Source organism: Chiloscyllium punctatum, chromosome X (genome assembly GCF_047496795.1).
Source record: "Chiloscyllium punctatum isolate Juve2018m chromosome X, sChiPun1.3, whole genome shotgun sequence".
Lineage (NCBI taxonomy): Eukaryota > Metazoa > Chordata > Chondrichthyes > Orectolobiformes > Hemiscylliidae > Chiloscyllium > Chiloscyllium punctatum.
The window spans coordinates 30,057,623-30,077,881 of record NC_092791.1 but is presented as its reverse complement, the minus strand read 5'-3'; the positions used below and the strand labels follow the sequence as shown (position 1 = coordinate 30,077,881).

Genomic DNA, 20,259 nt, shown 5'->3' with positions numbered 1-20,259 from the left:
GTCTGATGGTGGGTATACAGGGCATGGTGCTGTTTGTGTCTGATGGTGGGTACACAGGGCGTGGTGCTTTTTGTGTCTGATGTTGGGTATACAGGGCATGGTGCTGTTTGTGACTGATGGTGGGTACACAGGGCGTGGTGCTATTTGTGTCTGATGGTGGGTACACAGGGCACGGTGCTGTTTGTGTCTGATGGTGGGTACACAGGGCGTGGCGTTGTTTGTGCCTGATATTGGGTACACAGGGCGTGGTGCTTTTTTTGTCAGATGGTGGATACACAGGGCGTGGTGCTGTTTGTGTCTGATGGTGGGTACACAGGGCACGGTGCTGTTTGTGTCTGATGGTGGGTACACAGGGCGTGGTGCTGTTTGTGCCTGATATTGGGTACACAGGGCGCGGTGCTGTTTGTGTCTGATGGTGGGTACACAGGGCGCGGTGCTGTTTGTGTCTGATGGTGGGTACACAGGGCACGGTGCTGTTTGTGTCTGATGGTGGGTACACAGGGCACGGTGCTTTTTGTGTCAGATGGTGGGTACACAGGGCATGGTGCTGATTGTGTCTGATGGTGGGTACACCGGGCATGGTGCTGTTTGTGACTGATGGTGGGTACACAGGGCACGGTACTGTTTGTGTCTGATGGTGGGTACACAGGGCATGGTGCTGTTTGTGTCTGATTGTGGCTATACAGGGCGTGGTGCTGTTTGTGCCTGAGTTTGGGTACACCGCGCGTGGTGCTGTTTGTGTCTGATGGTGGGTACACAGGGCGTGGTGCTGTTTGTGTCTGATGGTGGGTACACAGGGCACGGTGCTGTTTGTGTTAGATGGTGGGTACACAGGGCACAGAGCTGTGTGTGACTGATGGTGGGTATACAGGGTGTGGTGCTGTTTGTGTCTGATGGTGGGTATACAGCGCGTGGTGCTGTTCGTGTCTGATGTTGGGTACACAGGGCGTGCTGCTGTTTGTGTCTGATGGTGGGTACACAGGGCGTGGTGGTGTTTGTGTCTGATGGTGGGTACACAGGGCGTGCTGCTGTTTGTGTCTGATGGTGGGTACACAGGGCGTGGTGGTGTTTGTGTCTGATGGTGGATACATAGAGCGTTGTGCTGTTTGTGTCTAATGGTGGGCACACAGGGTGTGGTGCTGTTTGTGTCTGATGGTGGGTACACAGGGCACAGAGCTGTTTGTGACTGATGGTGGGTACACAGGGCACAGAGCTGTTTGTGTCTGATGGTGGTTACACAGGGCGTGGTGCTGTTTGTGTCTGATGGTGGACACGGTGCTGTTTGTGTCTGATGGTGGGTACATAGAGCGTTGTGCTGTTTGTGTTTGATGGTGGGCACACAGGGCACAGTGCTGTTTGTATGTGATGGTGGGTACACAGGGTACAGTGCTGTTTGTGTCTGATAGTGGGGACACAGGGCACGGTGCTGTTGGTGTCTGATGGTGGGTACACAGGGCACGGTGATGTTTGTGTCTGATAGTGGGTACACAGGGCACGGAGCTGTTTGTGTCTGATGGTGGGTACACAGGGCGTGGTGGAGTTTGTGTCTGATGGTGGGTACACAGGGCACGATGCTGTTTGTGTTAGATGGTGGGTACACAGGGCATGGTGCTGTTTGTGTCTGATGGTGGGTACAAAGGGCGTGGTGCTTTTTGTATCTGATGGTGGGTATACAGGGCACGGTGCTGTTTGTGTCTGATGCTGGGTACACAGTGCATGGTGTTGCTTGTGTCAGATGGTGGGTACACAGGGCATGGTGCTGTTTGTTCTGATGGTGGGTACACAGGGCGTGATGCTGTTTGTGTCTGATGTTGGCTACACAGGGCGTGATGCTGTTTGTGTCTGATGGTGGGTACACAGAGCACGGTGCTGTTTGTGTCTGATGGTGGATACACAGGGCACGGTGCTGTTTGTGTTAGATGGTGGGTACACAGGGCACAGAGCTGTGTGTGACTGATGGTGGGTACACAGGGCACAGAGCTGTTTGTGACTGATGGTGGGTATACAGGGCGTGGTGCTGTTTGTGTCTGATGGTGGTTACACAGGGCGTGGTGCTGTTTGTGTCTGATGTTGGGTACACAGGGCATGGTGCTGTTTGTGACTGATGGTGGGTACACAGGGCGTGGTGCTGTTTGTGTCTGATGGTGGGTACACAGGGCGTGGTGCTGTTTGTGTCTGATGGTGGGTACACAGGGCGTGGTGTTGTTTGTGCCTGATGTTGGGTACACAGGGCGTGGTGCTGTTTGTGTCTGATGGTGGGGACACAGGGCGTGGTGCTGTTTGTGTCTGATGGTGGGTACACAGGGCACGGTGCTGTTTGTGTCTGATGGTGGGTACACAGGGCGTGGTGTTGTTTGTGCCTGATGTTGGGTACACAGGGCGTGGTGCTGTTTGTGTCTGATGGTGGGGACATCAGGCACAGTGCTGCTTGTGTCTGATGGTGGGTACACAGGGCACGGTGCTGTTTGTGTCTGATGGTGGGTACATAGGGCACAGTGCTGTTTGTATCTGATGGTGGGTACACAGGGCGTGATGCTGTTTGTGTCTGTTGGTGGGTACACAGGGCGTGGCGCTGTTTGTGTCTGATGGTGGGTACACAGGGCGTGGTGCTGTTTGTGTCTGATGGTGGGTACACAGGGCATGGTGCTGATTGTGTCTGATTGTGGGTACACAGGGCGTGGTGCTGTTTGTGTCTGATGGTGGGTACACAGGGCACGGTGCTTTTTGTGTCAGATGGTGGGTACACAGGGCATGGTGCTGATTGTGTCTGATGGTGGGTACACCGGGCATGGTGCTGTTTGTGACTGATGGTGGGTACACAGGGCACGGTACTGTTTGTGTCTGATGGTGGGTACACAGGGCATGGTGCTGTTTGTGTCTGATTGTGGGTATACAGGGCGTGGTGCTGTTTGTGCCTGAGTTTGGGTACACCGCGTGGTGCTGTTTGTGTCTGATGGTGGGTACACAGGGCACGTTGCTTTTTGTGTCTGATGGTGGGTACACAGGGCACGGTGCTGTTTGTGTCTGATGGTGGGTACACAGGGCGTGGTGCTGTTTGTGCCTGATGTTGGGTACACAGGGCACGGTGCTGTTTGTGTCTGATGGTGGGTACACAGGGGACAGTGCTGTTTGTATCTGATGGTGGGTACACAGGGCGTGATGCTGTTTGTGTCAGATGGTGGGTACACAGGGCACGGTGCTGTTTGTATCTGATGGTGGGTACACAGGGCGTGATGCTGTTTGTGTCAGATGGTGGGTACACAGGGCGTGGTGGTGTTTTTGTCTGATGGTGGGTACTTAGAGCGTTGTGCTGTTTGTGTCAGATGATGCATACACAGAGCGTGGTGCTGTTTGTGTCTGATGGTGGGTACACAGGGCACGGTGCTGTTTGTGTCTGATGGTGGGTACACAGGGAGTGGTGGTGTTTGTGTCTGATGTTGGGTACACAGAGCGTGCTGCTGTTTGTGCCTGATGTTGGGTACACAGGGCGTGGTGGTGTTTGTGTCTGATGGTGGGTACATAGAGCGTTGTGCTGTTTGTGTCTAATGGTGGTCACACAGTGCGCGGTGCTGTTTGTGTCTGATGGTGGGTACACAGGGCGTGGTGCTTTTTTTGTCAGATGGTGGATACACAGGGCGTGGTGCTGTTTGTGTCTGATGGTGGGTACACAGGGCACGGTGCTGTTTGTGTCTGATGGTGGGTACACAGGGCGTGGTGCTGTTTGTGCCTGATATTGGGTACACAGGGCACGGTGCTGTTTGTGTCTGATGGTGGGTACACAGGGCACGGTGCTGTTTGTGTCTGATGGTGGGTACATAGGGCACAGTGCTGTTTGTGTCTGATGGTGGGTACACAGGGCGTGATGCTGTTTGTGTCTGATGGTGGGTATACAGGTCGTGGTGCTGTTGGTGTCTGATGTTGGGTACACAGGGTGTGGTGCTGTTTGTGTCTGATGGCGGGTACACAGGGCGTGGTGCTGTTTGTGTCTGATTGTGGGTACACAGGGCACGGTACTGTTTGTGTCTGATGGTGGGTATACAGGGCATGGTGCTGTTTGTGTCTGATGGTGGGTACACAGGGCGTGGTGCTTTTTGTGTCTGATGGTGGGTTTCCAGGGCACGGTGCTGTTTGTGTCTGATGGTGGGTACACAGGGTGTGGTGCTGTTTGTGTCTGATGGTGGGTACACAGGGTGTGGTGCTGTTTGTGTCTGATGGCGGGTACACAGGGCGTGGTGCTGTTTGTGTCTGATTGTGGGTACACAGGGCACGGTACTGTTTGTGTCTGATGGTGGGTACACAGGGTGTGGTGCTGTTTGTGTCTGATGGTGGGTACACAGGGTGTGGTGCTGTTTGTGTCTGATGGCGGGTACACAGGGCGTGGTGCTGTTTGTGTCTGATTGTGGGTACACAGGGCACGGTACTGTTTGTGTCTGATGGTGGGTTTCCAGGGCACGGTGCTGTTTGTGTCTGATGGTGGGTACACAGGGCACGGTGCTGTTTTTGTTAGATGGTGGGTACACAGGGCATGGTGCTGTTTGTGTCTGATGGTGGGTACAAAGGGCGTGGTGCTTTTTGTATCTGATGGTGGGTATACAGGGCACGGTACTGTTTGTGTCTGATGGTGGGTACACAGTGCATGGTGTTGCTTGTGTCAGATGGTGGGTACACAGGGCATGGTGCTGTTTGTTCTGATGGTGGGTACACAGGGCGTGATGCTGTTTGTGTCTGATGTTGGCTACACAGGGCGTGATGCTGTTTGTGTCTGATGCTGGGTACACAGGGCGTGATGCTGTTTGTGTCTGATGGTGGGTACACAGGGCACGGTGCTGTTTGTGTCTGATGGTGGGTACACAGGGTGTGGTGCTGTTTGTCTGATGGTGGGTACACAGGGCACGGTGCTGTTTGTGTCTGATGGTGGGTACACAGGGCACGGTGCTGTTTGTGTTAGATGGTGGGTACACAGGGCACAGAGCTGTTTGTGTCTGATGGTGGGTACACAGGGTGTGGTGCTGTTTGTCTGATGGTGGGTACACAGAGCACGGTGCTGTTTGTGTCTGATGGTGGGTACACAGGGCACAGAGCTGTTTGTGACTGATGGTGGGTACACAGGGCACAGAGCTGTTTGTGACTGATGGTGGGTACACAGGGCACAGAGCTGTTTGTGACTGATTGTGGGTACACAGGGCATGGTGCTGTTTGTGTCTGATTGTGGGTACACAGGGCGTGGTGTTGTTTGTGCCTGATATTGGGTACACAGGGCGTGGTGCTGTTTGTGTCTGATGGTGGGTACACAGGGCGTGGTGCTGTTTGTGTCTGATGGTGGGTACACAGGGCACGGTGCTGTTTGTGCCTGATGGTGGGTACACAGGGCGTGGTGTTGTTTGTGCCTGATGTTGGGGACATCAGGCACAGTGCTGCTTGTGTCTGATGGTGGGTACACAGGGCACGGTGCTGTTTGTGTCTGATGGTGGGTACATAGGGCACAGTGCTGTTTGTATCTGATGGTGGGTACACAGGGCGTGATGCTGTTTGTGTCTGTTGGTGGGTACACAGGGCGTGGTGCTGTTTGTGTCTGATGGTGTGTACACAGGGCACGGTGGTGTTTGTGTCTGATGGTGGGTACACAGGGCGTGGTGCTGTTTGTGTCTGATGGTGGGTACACAGGACGTGGTGCTGTTTGTGTCTGATGGTGGGTACACAGGGCATGGTGCTGATTGTGTCTGATTGTGGGTACACAGGGCGTGGTGCTGTTTATGTCTGATGGTGGGTACACAGGGCACGGTGCTTTTTGTGTCAGATGGTGGGTACACAGGGCATGGTGCTGATTGTGTCTGATGGTGGGTACACCGGGCATGGTGCTGTTTGTGACTGATGGTGGGTACACAGGGCACGGTACTGTTTGTGTCTGATGGTGGGTACACAGGGCATGGTGCTGTTTGTGTCTGATTGTGGGTATACAGGGCGTGGTGCTGTTTGTGCCTGAGTTTGGGTACACCGCGCGTGGTGCTGTTTGTGTCTGATGGTGGGTACACAGGGCGTGGTGCTGTTTGTGTCTGATGGTGGGTACATAGGGGACAGTGCTGTTTGTATCTGATGGTGGGTACACAGGGCGTGATGCTGTTTGTGTCTGATGGTGGGTACACAGGGCGTGGTGCTGTTTGTGTCTGATGGTGGGTACATAGGGCGTGGTGCTGTTTGTGCCTGATGTTGGGTACACAGGGCGTGGTGCTGTTTGTGTCTGATGGTGGGTACACAGGGCGTGGTGGTGTTTTTGTCTGATGGTGGGTACACAGGGCGTGGTGGTGTTTGTGTCTGATGGTGGGTACACAGAGCACGGTGCTGTTTGTGTCTGATGGTGGGTACATAGGGCGTGGTGCTGTTTGTGCCTGATGTTGGGTACACAGGGCGTGGTGCTGTTTGTGTCTGATGGTGGGTACACAGGGCACGGTGCTGTTTGTGTCTGATGGTGGGTACATAGGGCGTGGTGCTGTTTGTGCCTGATGTTGGGTACACAGGGCGTGGTGCTGTTTGTGTCTGATGGTGGGTACACAGGGTGTGGTGGTGTTTGTGTCTGATGGTGGGTACACAGGGCGTGGTGCTGTTTGTGTCTGATGGTGGGTACACAGGGCGTGGTGGTGTTTGTGTCTGATGGTGGATACATAGAGCGTTGTGCTGTTTGTGTCTAATGGTAGGCACACAGGGTGCGGTGCTGTTTGTGTCTGATGGTGGGTACATAGGGCACGGTGCTGTTTGTGTCTGATGGTGGGTACACAGGGTGTGGTGCTGTTTTTGTCTGATGGTGGGTACACAGGGCACAGAGCTGTTTGTGACTGATGGTGGGTACACAGGGCATGGTGCTGTTTGTGTCTGATTGTGGGTATACAGGGCGTGGTTCTGTTTGTGTCTGATGGTGGTTACACAGGGCGTGGTGCTGTTTGTGTCTGATGTTGGGTACACAGGGCATGGTGCTGTTTGTGACTGATGGTGGGTACACAGGGCGTGGTGCTGTTTGTGTCTGATGGTGGGTACACAGGGCGTGGTGCTGTTTGTGTCTGATGGTGGGTACACAGGGCACGGTGCTGTTTGTGTCTGATGGTGGGTACACAGGGCGTGGTGTTGTTTGTGCCTGATGTTGGGTACACAGGGCGTGGTGCTGTTTGTGTCTGATGGTGGGGACATCAGGCACAGTGCTGCTTGTGTCTGATGGTGGGTACACAGGGCGCGGTGCTGTTTGTGTCTGATGGTGGATACATAGGGCACAGTGCTGTTTGTATCTGATGGTGGGTACACAGGGCGTGATGCTGTTTGTGTCTGTTGGTGGGTACACAGGGCGTGGTGCTGTTTGTGTCTGATGGTGTGTACACAGGGCACGGTGGTGTTTGTGTCTGATGGTGGGTACACAGGGCGTGGTGCTGTTTGTGTCTGATGGTGGGTACACAGGGCGTGGTGCTGTTTGTGTCTGATGGTGGGTACACAAGGCATGGTGCTGATTGTGTCTGATTGTGGGCACACAGGGCGTGGTGCTGTTTGTGTCTGATGGTGGGTACACAGGGCACGGCGCTTTTTGTGTCAGATGGTGGGTACACAGGGCATGGTGCTGTTTATGTGTGATGGTGGGTACACCGGGCATGGTGCTGTTTGTGACTGATGGTGGGTACACAGGGCACGGTACTGTTTGTGTCTGATGGTGGGTATACAGGGCATGGTGCAGTTGGTGTCTGATTGTGGGTATACAGGGCGTGGTGCTGTTTGTGCCTGAGTTTGGGTACACCGCGCGTGGTGCTGTTTGTGTCTGATGGTGGGTACGCAGGGCACGGTGCTTTTTGTGTCTGATGGTGGGTACACAGGGCACGGTGCTGTTTGTGTCTGATGGTGGGTACACAGGGCGTGGTGCTGTTTGTGCCTGATGTTTTGTACACAGGGCACGGTGCTGTTTGTGTCTGATGGTGGGTACATAGGGGACAGTGCTGTTTGTATCTGATGGTGGGTACACAGGGCGTGATGCTGTTTGTGTCTGATGGTGGGTACACAGGGTGTGGTGCTGTTTTTGTCTGATGTTGGGTATACAGGGCACGGTGCTGTTTGTGTCTGATGGTGGGTACACAGGGCGTGGTGCTGTTTGTGTCTGATGGTGGGTACACAGGGCATGGTGGTGTTTGTGTCTGATGGTGGTTACACAGGGCATGGTGCTGTTTGTGTCTGATGGTGGGTACACAGGGCATGGTGCTGTTTGTGTCTGATGGTGGGTACACAGGCGTGGTGGTGTTTGTGTCTGATGGTGGTTACACAGGGCGAGGTGGCGTTTGGTCTGATGGTGGGTACACAGGGCGTGGTGGTGTTTGTGTCTGATGGTGGGTACACAGGGCGAGGTGGCGTTTGGTCTGATGGTGGGTACACAGGGCGTGGTGCTGTTTGTGTCTGATGGTGGGTACACAGGGCGTGGTGCTGTTTGTGTCTGATAGTGGGTACACAGGGCACGGTGCTGTTTGTGTCTGATAGTGGGTACACAGGGCGTGGTGCTGTTTGTGTCTGATGGTGGGTACACAGGGAGTGGTGGTGTTTGTGTCTGATAGTGGGTACATAGAGAGTTGTGCTGTTTGTGTCTGATGGTGGGCACACAGGGCGTGGTGCTGTTTGTGTCTGATGGTGGGTACACAGGGCATGGTGGTGTTTGCGTCTGATGGTGGGTACACAGGGCGTGGTGCTGTTTGTGTCTGATGGTGGGTACACAGGGCATGGTGCTGTTTGTGTCAGATGGTGGGTACACAGGGCACGGTGCTGTTTGTGTCTGATTGTGGGTACGTAGGGCGTGGTGCTGTTTGTGCCTGATGTTGGGTACACAGGGCGTTGTGCTGTTTATTTCAGATGATGCATACACAGGGCGTGGTGCTGTTTGTGTCTGATGGTGGGTACACAGGGCGTGGTGCTGTTTGTGTCTGATGGTGGGTACACAGGGCACGGTGCTGTTTGTGTCTGATGGTGGGTACACAGGGCGTGGTGCTGTTTGTGCCTGATGTTGGGTACACAGGGCGTGGTGGTGTTTGTGTCTGATGGTGGGTACATAGAGCGTTGTGCCGTTTGTGTCTGATGGTGGGTACACAGGGCGTGGTGCTGTTTGTGTCTGATGGTGGGTACACAGGGCGTGGTGCTGTTTGTGTCTGATGGTGGGTATACAGGGTGCGGTGCTGTTTGTGTCTGATGGTGGGTACACAGGGTGTGGTGCTGTTTTTGTCTGATGTTGGGTATACAGGGCACGGTGCTGTTTGTGTCTGATGGTGGGTACACAGGGCGTGGTGCTGTTTGTGTCTGATGGTGGGTACACAGGGCATGGTGGTGTTTGCGTCTGATGGTGGGTACACAGGGCGTGGTGCTGTTTGTGTCTGATGGTGGGTACACAGGCGTGGTGGTGTTTGTGTCTGATGGTGGTGACACAGGGCGAGGTGGTGTTTGGTCTGATGGTGGGTACATAGAGCGTTGTGCTGTTTGTGTCTAATGTTGGGCACACAGGGCGTGGTGCTGTTTTTGTCTGATGTTGGGTATACAGGGCACGGTGCTGTTTGTGTCTGATGGTGGGTACACAGGGCGTGCTGCTGTTTGTGTCTGATGGTGGGTTCACAGGGCGTGGTGGTGTTTGTGTCTGATGGTGGGTACATAGAGCGTTGTGCTGTTTGTGTCTAATGGTAGGCACACAGGGTGCGGTGCTGTTTGTGTCTGATGGTGGGTACACAGGGTGTGGTGCTGTTTTTGTCTGATGTTGGGTATACAGGGCACGGTGCTGTTTGTGTCTGATGGTGGGTACACAGGGCGTGGTGCTGTTTGTGTCTGATGGTGGGTACACAGGGCATGGTGGTGTTTGTGTCTGATGGTGGGTACACAGGGCATGGTGCTGTTTGTGTCTGATGGTGGGTACACAGGCGTGGTGGTGTTTGTGTCTGATGGTGGTTACACAGGGCGAGGTGGCGTTTGGTCTGATGGTGGGTACATAGGGCGAGGTGCTGTTTGTGTCTGATGTTGGGTACACAGGGCGAGGTGGCGTTTGGTCTGATGGTGGGTACATAGGGCGAGGTGCTGTTTGTGTCTGATGGTGGGCACGCAGGGCGTGGTGCTGTTTGTGTCTGATGGTGGGCACACAGGGCATGGTGCTGCTTGTGTCTGATGGTGGGTACACAGGGCGTGGTGCTGTTTGTGTCTGATGGTGGGTACACAGGGCGTGGTGTTGTTTGTGTCTGATGGTGGGCACACAGGGCGTGGTGCTGTTTGTGTCTGATGGTGGACACGGTGCTGTTTGTGTCTGATGTTGGGTACATAGGGCATGGTGTTGTTTGTGTTTGATGGTGGGTACACAGGGCGTGGTGCTGTTTGTGTCTGATGGTGGGTACACAGGGCATGGTGGTGTTTGTGTCTGATGGTGGGTACACAGGGCATGGTGCTGTTTGTGTCTGATGGTGGGTACACAGGCGTGGTGGTGTTTGTGTCTGATGGTGGTTACACAGGGCGAGGTGGCGTTTGGTCTGATGGTGGGTACATAGGGCGAGGTGCTGTTTGTGTCTGATGTTGGGTACACAGGGCGAGGTGGCGTTTGGTCTGATGGTGGGTACATAGGGCGAGGTGCTGTTTGTGTCTGATGGTGGGCACGCAGGGCGTGGTGCTGTTTGTGTCTGATGGTGGGCACACAGGGCATGGTGCTGCTTGTGTCTGATGGTGGGTACACAGGGCGTGGTGGTGTTTGTGTCTGATGGTGGGCATACAGGGTGCGGTGCTGTTTGTGTCTGATGGTGGGTACACAGGGTGTGGTGCTGTTTTTGTCTGATGTTGGGTATACAGGGCACGGTGCTGTTTGTGTCTGATGGTGGGTAAACAGGGCGTGGTGCTGTTTGTGTCTGATGGTGGGTACACAGGGCGTGGTGCTGTTTTTGTCTGATGGTGGGTACACAGGGCGTGGTGCTTTTTGTGTCTGATGGTGGGTACACAGAGCACGGTGCTGTTTGTGTCTGAAGGTGGGTACACAGGGCGTGGTGCTGTTTGTGTCTGATCGTGGGTACACAGGGCACGGTGCTGTTTGTGTCTGATTGTGGGTACACAGGGTGTGGTGCTGTTTGTGCCTGATGTTGGGTACACAGGGCGTGGTGCTGTTTGTGTCTGATGGTGGGTACACAGCGCGTGGTGGTGTTTGTGACTGATGTTGGGTACACAGGGCGTGATGCTGTTTGTGTGTGATGGTGGGTATACAGGGCGTGGTGCTGTTGGTGTCTGATGGTGGGCACATAGGGCGTGGTGCTGTTTGTGTCTGATGGTGGGTTCACAGGGTGTGGTGCTTTTTGTGTCTGATGGTGGGTATACAGGGCACGGTGCTGTTTGTGTCTGATGGTGGGTACACAGTGTATGGTGTTGTTTGTGTCTGACGGTGGGTACACAGGGCGTGGTGCTATTTTTGTCTGATGGGGGGTACATAGGGCGTGGTGCTGTTTGTGTCTGATGGGGGGTACACAGGGTGCGGTGCTGTTTGTGTCTGATGGTGGGTACACAGTGCATGGTGTTGTTTGTATCTGATGGTGGGTACACAGGGCACGGTGCTGTCTGTGTCTGATGGTGGGTAAACAGGGCGTGGTGCTGTTGTGTCTGATTGTTGGTACACAGGGCGTGGTGGTGTTTGTGTCTGATGGTGGGTACATAGAGCATTGTGCTGTTTGTGTCTGATGGTGGGCACACAGGGCGTGGTGCTGTTTGTGTCTGATGGTGGGCACACAGGGCGTGGTGATGTTTGTGTCTGATGGTGTGTACAGAGGGCATGGTGCTGTTTGTGTCTGATGGTGGGCACAGGGCGTGGTGCTGTTTGTGTCCTATGGTGGGTACACAGGGCGTGGTGGTGTTTGTGTCTGACGGAGGGCACACAGGGCATGGTTCTGTTTGTGTCTGATGGTGGATATACAGGGCCCGATGCTGTTTGTGTCTGATGGTGGGTATACAGGGCGCGGTGCTGTTTGTCTCTGATGGAGGGTACACAGGGCGTGGTGTTGTTTGTGTCTGATGGTGGGTACACAGGGCATGGTGATGTTTGTGTCTGATGGTGGGTATACAGGGTGTGGTGCTGTTTGTGTCTGATGGTGGGTACACAGGGTGTTGTGTTGTTTGTGTCTGATGGTGGGTACACAGGTCATGGTGCTGTTTGTATCTGATGGTGGGTACACACGGCGTGGTGGTGTTTGTGTCTGACGGTGGGCACATAGGGCATGGTGCTGTTTGTGTCAGATGATGGATACACAGTGCGTGGTGGTGTTTGTGACTGATGGTGGGTACACAGGGCGTGGTGCTGTTTGTGTCTGATGGTGAGTACACAGGGCACGGTGCTGTTTGTGTCTCATTGTGGGTACACAGGGCGTGGTGCTGTTTGTGTCTGATGGTGGGTACACAGGGCGTGGTGCTGTTTGTGTCTGATGGTGGGTACACAGAGCACGGTGCTGTTTGTGTCTCATTGTGGGTTCACTCGGCACGGTGCTGTTTGTGTCTGATGGTGGGTACACAGGGCATGTTGCTGTTTGTGTCTGATGGTGGGTACACAGGGTGTGGTGCTGTTTGTGTCTCATTGTGGGTACACAGGGCGTGGTGCTGTTTGTGTCTGATGGTGGATACACAGGGCATGGTTCTGATTGTGTCTGATGGTGGGTACACAGGACGTGGTACTGTTTGTGTCTGATGGTGGGTACACAGAGCACGATGCTGTTTGTGTCTGATGGTGGGTACACAGGGCGCGGTGCTGTTTGTGTTTCATTGTGGGTACACACGGCACGGTGCTGTTCGTGTCTGATGGTGGGTACACAGGGCGTGGTGCTGTTTGTGTGATGGTGGGTACACAAGGCGTGGTGCTGTTTGTGTCTGATGGTGGGTATACAGGGCGTGGTGCTGTTTGTGTCTGATGGTGGGTACACAGGGCACGGTGCTGTTTGTGTCTGATGGTGTGTACACAGGGCGTGGTGCTGTTTGTGTCTGATGGTGTGTACACAGGGCGTGGTGCTGTTTGTGTCTGATGGTGGGTACACAGGGCATGGTGCTGTTTGTGTCTCATTGTGGGTACACAGGGCGTGGTGCTGTTTGTGTCTGATGGTGGATACACAGGGCATGGTTCTGATTGTGTCTGATGGTGGGTACACAGGGCGTGGTGCTGTTTGTGTCTGATGGTGGGTACACAGAGCACGGTGTTGTTTGTGTCTGATGGTGGGTACACAGGGCGCGGTGATGTTTGTGTCTCATTGTGGGTACTCACGGCACGGTGCTGTTTGTGTCTGATGGTGGGTACACAGGGCATGGTGCTGTTCGTGTCTGATGGTGGGTACATAGGGCACAGTGCTGTTTGTGACTGATGCTGGGGTGTTTTAGAGTTATAAGGTAGCCCGGAAGGACCTGAAGAGAGAGCTAAGAGCAGCAAGGAGGGGACATGAAAGGTCCTTAGTTGGTAGGATTAGGGAAAACCCAAAGGCTTTCTATCGGTATGTTAGGAATAAAAGAATGACTAGGGTAGGAATAGGTCCAATCAAGGATAGTAATGGGAAGTTGCGTTTGGAGGCTGAAGAGATTGGGGAGGCACTGAATGAATACTTTTCGTCAGTATTCACTCAGGAACAGGACATTGTTGTCGATATGAATACTGAGGCACGAATAATTAGAATGGATGGCTTTGAGATATGTAGAGAAGAGGTGTTGGAAATTCTGGCAAGGGTTAAAATAGATAAGTCCCCTGGGCCTGATGGCATTTATCCTCGGATTCTCTGGGAAGCAAGGGAGGAGATTGCAGAGCCATTGGCCTTGATTTTTGTGTCCTCTTTGTCTACAGGAGTAGTGCCAGAGGACTGGAGGCTAGCAAACGTGGTTCCCTTGTTCAAGAAGGGGAGTAGGGATAATCCTAGTTACTATAGGCCAGTGAGTCTCACTTCTGTTGTGGGCAAAGTCTTAGAGAGAATTGTAAGGGATAGGATTTATGCACATCTGGATAAGAATAATGTGATCAAGGATAGTCAGCATGGTCATTTTTATAAATGACCTGGAGGAAGGGTTAGAAGGTTGGGTGAGCAAGTTTGCGGTCGTGCCTCACAAACCTTATTGAATTCTTTGAGAAGGTGACTAAGGAGGTAGATGAGGGGAAAGCGGTAGATGTGGTATATATGGATTTTAGTAAGGCGTTTGATAAGGTCCCCCATGGTAGGCTACTGCAGGAAATACAGAGATATGGCATTGAGGGTGAGTTGGAGGTTTGGATTAGGAATTGGCTCTCTGGAAGAAGACAGAGGGTAGTAGTTGATGGCAAAGGTTCATCTTGGAGTGCCGTCACTAGCGGTGTTCCGCAAGGATCTGTTTTGGGACCATTGCTGTTTGTCATTTTTATAAATGACCTGGAGGAAGGGTTAGAAGGTTGGGTGAGCAAGTTTGCGGACGATACGAAAGTCGGAGGAGTTGTTGACAGTGAGGAAGGATGTGGCAGGTTACAGCGGGATATAGAGAAGCTGCAGAGCTGGGCAGAAAGGTGGCAAATGGAGTTCAATGTGGGTAAGTGTGAGGTGATTCACTTTGGTAAGAGTAACAAGAAGATGGGGTACTGGGCTAATGGTTGGATACTTGGTAGTGTGGAAGAGCAGAGGGATCTTGGTGTCCATGTACACAGATCTCTGAAAGTTGCCACCCAGGTAAATAGTGCAGTGAAGAAGGCATATGGCGTACTGGCTTTTATTGGTAGAGGAATTGAGTTCCGGAATCCTGAGGTCATGCTGCAGTTGTATAAGACTCTGGTGCGGCCGCATCTGGAATATTGTGTGCCGTTTTGGTCGCCATACTATAGGAAGGATGTGGAGGCACTGGAACGGGTGCAGAGGAAGTTTACCAGGATGTTGCCTGGTATGGTAGGAAGATCCTATGAGGAAAGGCTGAGGCACTTGGGGTTGTTTTCATTGGAGAAAAGAAGGTTTAGGGGTGACTTGATAGATGTGTACAAGATGATTAGGGGTTTAGATAGGGTTGACAGTGAGAACCTTTTTCCACGTATGGAGTCAGCTATTACAAGGGGGCATAGATTTAAATTAAGGGGGGGTAGATATAGGACTGATGTTAGGGGTAGGTTCTTCACTCAGCGAGTCGTAAGTTCATGGAATGCCCTGCCAGTAGCAGTAGTGGACTCTCCCTCTTTATGGGAATTTAAGCGGGCATTGGATAGGTATATGGAGGATAGTGGGTTAGTATAGGTTAGGTGGGCTTGGATCGGTGCAACATCGAGGGCCGAAGGGCCTGTACTGCGCTGTATTCTTCTATGTTCTATGTTCTATGTTCAAAGAGCACGGTGCTGTTTGTGTCTGATGGTGGGTACAGAGGGCACGGTGCTGTTTGTGTCTGATGGTGGGTACACAGGGGGCGTGGTGCTGTTTGTGTCTGATGGTGGGTACACAAGGCGTGGTGCTGTTTCTGTCTGATGGTGGGTACACAGGGCGTGGTGCTGTTTGTGTCTGATAGTGGGTACACAGGGTGTGGTGCTGTTTGTGTCTGATGGTGGGTACACAAGGCGTGGTGCTGTTTGTGTCTGATGGTGGGTACACAGGACGTGATGCTGTTTGTGTCTGATGCTGGGTACACAGGGCGTGATGCTGTTTGTGTCTGATGTTGGGTACACAGGGCGTGATGCTGTTTGTGTCTGATGGTGGGTACACAGGGCACGGTGCTGTTTGTGTCTGATGTTGGGTACACAGGGTGTGGTGCTGTTTGTGTCTGATGGTGGGTACACAGGGCGTGGTACTGTTTGTGTCTGATGGTGGGTACACAGGGTGTGGTGCTGTTTGTGTCTGATGGTGGGTACACAGGGCACGGTGCTGTTTGTGTCTGATGGTGGGTACACAGGGCGCGGTGCTGTTTGTGTCTGATGGTGGGTACACAGGGCGTGGTGCTGTTTGTGTCTGATGGTGTGTACACAGGGCACGGTGCTGTTTGTGTCTGATGGCGGGTACACAGGGCATGGTGCTGTTTGTCTCTGATGGTGGGTACACAGGGCGTGGTGTTGTTTATGTCTGATGGTGGGTACATAGAGCGTGATGCTTTTTGTGTCTGATGGTGGGTACACAGGGCACGGTGCTGTTTGTGTCTGATGGTGGGCACACAGGGCACGGTGCTGTTTGTGTCTGATGGTGAGTACACAGGGCGTGGTGGTGTTTGTGTCTGATGGTGGGTACACAGAGCACGGTGCTGTTTGTGTCTGATAGTGGGTACACAGGGCACGGTGCTGTTTGTGTCTGATGGTGGGTACACAGGGCATGGTGCTGTTCGTGTCTGATGGTGGGTACACAGGGCGCGGTGCTGTTTGTGTCTGATGGTGTGTACACAGGGCGTGGTGGTGTTTGTGTCTGATGGTGGGTACACAGGGCACGGTGCTGTTTGTGTCTCATTGTGGGTACACAGGGCACGGTGCTGTTTGTGTCTGATAGTGGGTACACAGGGCACGGTGCTGTTTGTGTCTGATAGTGGGTACACAGGGCACGGTGCTGTTTGTGTCTGATGGTGGGTACACAGGGCATGGTGCTGTTCGTGTCTGATGGTGGGTACACAGGGCGCGGTGCTGTTTGTGTCTGATGGTGTGTACACAGGGCGTGGTGGTGTTTGTGTCTGATGGTGGGTACACAGGGCACGGTGCTGTTTGTGTCTCATTGTGGGTACACAGGGCACGGTGCTGTTTGTGTCTGATAGTGGGTACACAGGGCACGGTGCTGTTTGTGTCTGATGGTGGGTACACAGGGCATGGTGCTGTTCGTGTCTGATGGTGGGTACACAGGGCGCGGTGCTGTTTGTGTCTGATGGTGGGTACACAGGGTGTGGTGCTGTTTGTGTCTGATGGTGGGTACACAGGGTGTGGTGCTGTTTGTGTCTGATGGTGGGTACACAGGGCGCGGTGCTGTTTGTGTCTGATGGTGGGTACACAGGGTGTGGTGCTGTTTGTGTCTGATGGTGGGTACACAGGGCGTGGTGCTGTTTGTGTCTGATGGTGGGTACACAGGGCGTGGTGGAGTTTGTGTCTGATGGTGGGTACACAGGGCGTGGTGCTGTTTATGTGTGATGGTGGGTACACAGGGCACAGTGCTGTTTGTGTCTGATGGTGGGTACACAGGGCACAGTGCTGTTTGTGTCTGATGGTGGGTCCACAGGGTGTGGTGCTGTTTGTGTCTGATGGTGGGTACACAGGGCACGGTGGTGTTTGTGTCTGATGGTGGGTATACAGGGCACGGTGTTGTTTGTGTCTGATGGTGGGTACACAGGGCGTGGTGCTGTTTGTGTCTGATGGTGGGTACACAGGGAGTGGTGCTGTTTGTGTCTGATGGTGGGTACACAGTGCGCGGTGCTGTTTATGTCTGATGGTGGGTACACAGGGCACGGTGGTGTTTGTGTCTGATGGTGGGTACACAGGGCACGGTGGTGTTTGTGTCTGATGGTGGGTACACAGGGCGTGGTGGTGTTTGTGTCTGATGGTGGGTACACAGGGCGTGGTGCTGTTTGTGTCTGATGGTGGGTACACAGGGCACGGTAGTGTTTGTGTCTGATGGTGGGTACACAGGGAGTGGTGCTGTTTGTGTCTGATGGTTGGTACACAGGGCGCGGTGCTGTTTATGTGTGATGGTGGGTACACAGGGCACAGTGCTGTTTGTGTCTGATGGTGGGTACACAGGGCACAGTGCTGTTTGTGTCTGATGGTGGGTACACAGGGCGTGGTGCTGTTTGTGTCTGATGGTTGGTACACAGGGCGCGGTGCTGTTTATGTGTGATGGTGGGTACACAGGGCACAGTGCTGTTTGTGTCTGATGGTGGGTACACAGGGCGTGGTGCTGTTTGTGTCTGATGGTGGGTATACAGGGCATGGTGCAGTTTGTGTCTGATGGTGGGTACACCGGGCGTGGTGCTGTTTGTGTCTGATGGTGGGTAGACAGGGCACGGTGCTGTTTGTGTCTGATGGTGGGTATACAGGGCGTGGTGCTGTTTGTGTCTGATGGTGGGTACACAGGTCACGGTGCTGTTTGTGTCTGATGGTGGGTACACAGGGCGTGGTGCTGTTTGTGTCTGATGGTGGGTACACAGGGTGTGGTGCTGTTTGTGTCTGATGGTGGGTATACAGCGCGTGGTGCAGTTTGTGTCTGATGGTGGGTACACCGGGCGTGGTGCTGTTTGTGTCTGATGGTGGGTATACAGGGTGTGGTGCTGTTTGTGTCTGATGGTGGGTACACAGGGCGTGGTGCTGTTTGTGTCTGATGGTGGGTACACAGGGTGTGGTGCTGTTTGTGTCTGATGGTGGGTATACAGCGCGTGGTGCAGTTTGTGTCTGATGGTGGGTACACCGGGCGTGGTGCTGTTTGTGTCTGATGGTGGGTACACAGGGCGTGGTGCTGTTTGTGTCTGATGGTGGGTACACAGGGTGTGGTGCTGTTTGTGTCTGATGGTGGGTATACAGCGCGTGGTGCAGTTTGTGTCTGATGGTGGGTACACCGGGCGTGGTGCTGTTTGTGTCTGATGGTGGGTATACAGGGTGTGGTGCTGTTTGTGTCTGATGGTGGGTATACAGGGTGTGGTGGTGTTTGTGCCTGATTGTGGGTACACAGGGTGTGGTGCTGTTTGTGTCTGATGGTGGGTACACAGGGTGTGGTGCTGTTTGTGTCTGATGGTGGGTATACAGGGTGTGGTGGTGTTTGTTTCTGATGGTGGGTACACACGGCGTGGTGGTGTTTGTGTCTGATGGTGGGTACACATGACACGACAGTTGATATTTGATTGGCAGTGAACGGGACTCACAGCAGGCATCAACCTGCACGCGTGGCATCGGGTCGCGGCCACGCATTGTGGTGTGCCACCTTTTGTGCTCCCCTGACCACTGATGAGCCTGTGCTGGCGAGGTCGGAAAGCGGATTGGCTTCTGATTCCCGCTGCTTTGATTGACAGGACAATCTGCGGGATAAACTGCGGTCCATCCCGGTGACATTGACCTACCTGATCAAGGAGGTGATGCGCAAAAAGAAGCAGGTGGAGAGGCAGCTGACTCACCTGATGCCTGTCTTAAACGCTCACGACTCAAACGTACACAGAGAAGAGGTAAGCATTGCCAGTCCCTCGCCGCAGTTTCTCACCTGGCCAGGACTAAGTTGGAAAATTACTGCGCAGTCAGAAGTCAGTGAGTGACGTTAATCGGTTTTGCCTGCGCCGCACTTGGACAGATTTCGGTGACCGTGTTTAATGAGCAGAATGTTTGTGTTCTGTACCTCGTTTCTGGTTGGGCTTTTGACCAATCAGACAACTGGCCTCTCTGTGGCAGGAAGACTTGAGTTTTCGCGTCAGAAGTCACATGGCGCCAGGTTATCGTCAAACCGATTTGTTTGGAATCAGTCGCTTTCAGAGTGCTGCTCCTTCCTCAGATGACGGTTCCATCCATCTTTGGCCAGTCCCCTCCTACCCCAGCCCTCCACATTATCCATTTTCTCTCACCTTTTCTGACCCCCACACATCCTACCTCATTTTCCAGCCGACAATGCCCTTTTGAAGTCTGATGCCTGTTGTGATGTGGGAGACACTGCTGCCTGTGTGCGCACAGCAAGATCCCACAAACAGCATCGAGAGAATGAGCTGAGAATGTTTTGTTTGGGGATCCTGTTGAGGGATGACCAGACACTTGGGAGAACTGGTCTACTCCTCTGTGTGAACTACCCCCAGATCTGTTCCTGAGAGGGCACACTCTGTTAAACACCTCATCCAAAGGACAGTTCCTCCAGCACTGCCTTCATTCTGCACAGGGAGAATCGGCTTTGACTTTTGTGCTGTGCAGTGGGCGGGGGGGGCTCTTATGGAAACTGTGATGTCGAGGCGGTGTCAACTGGGTGACTAATCTCGAGGCCCACCCTCATGCTCTAGGACATGGGTTCAAATCCCACCACAGCAGTTGGTCGACTTTTTTCGATTCACGTCGTAAAAGTGGGATCGAAAGCCAGTCTCCGTGACGTTGACCATGACAGTGTCCAATTGACTGTTGCCCTGGTGTGCTTCAGGGAAGGAGATCTGCCGTCCTTCCCTGGTCTGGGCCTACATGTGGCTCCAGACCCACAGCCGTGGGGTTGACTCCTCAACGCCCATTGCATTGGCAGGGCAAGCCATTGAGTTCAAGGGGCAGTTAGGGATGGGCAACAAACGCTGGTCTTGCCAGCGATGCCCACATCCCATGGAAGAATAATGAAGCCATTTTCTGACTTGGAAACCACAGCC

At 53.6% G+C, this 20,259-nt stretch overlaps 1 protein-coding gene across 4 annotated transcripts in view; it reads left to right on the top strand.

Moving 5' to 3' along the window:
• Nucleotides 1-20,259, top strand: part of LOC140471242 (integrin alpha-7-like) — a 196,750-nt gene that overhangs the window by 150,869 nt on the left and 25,622 nt on the right. For all 4 annotated transcript variants that reach the window (XM_072567199.1, XM_072567200.1, XM_072567202.1 and 1 more), the window contains exon 13: nucleotides 18,949-19,098. In XM_072567199.1, coding sequence (XP_072423300.1) covers nucleotides 18,949-19,098 — 150 coding nt within the window. The remainder of the gene's footprint in view (nucleotides 1-18,948; nucleotides 19,099-20,259) is intronic.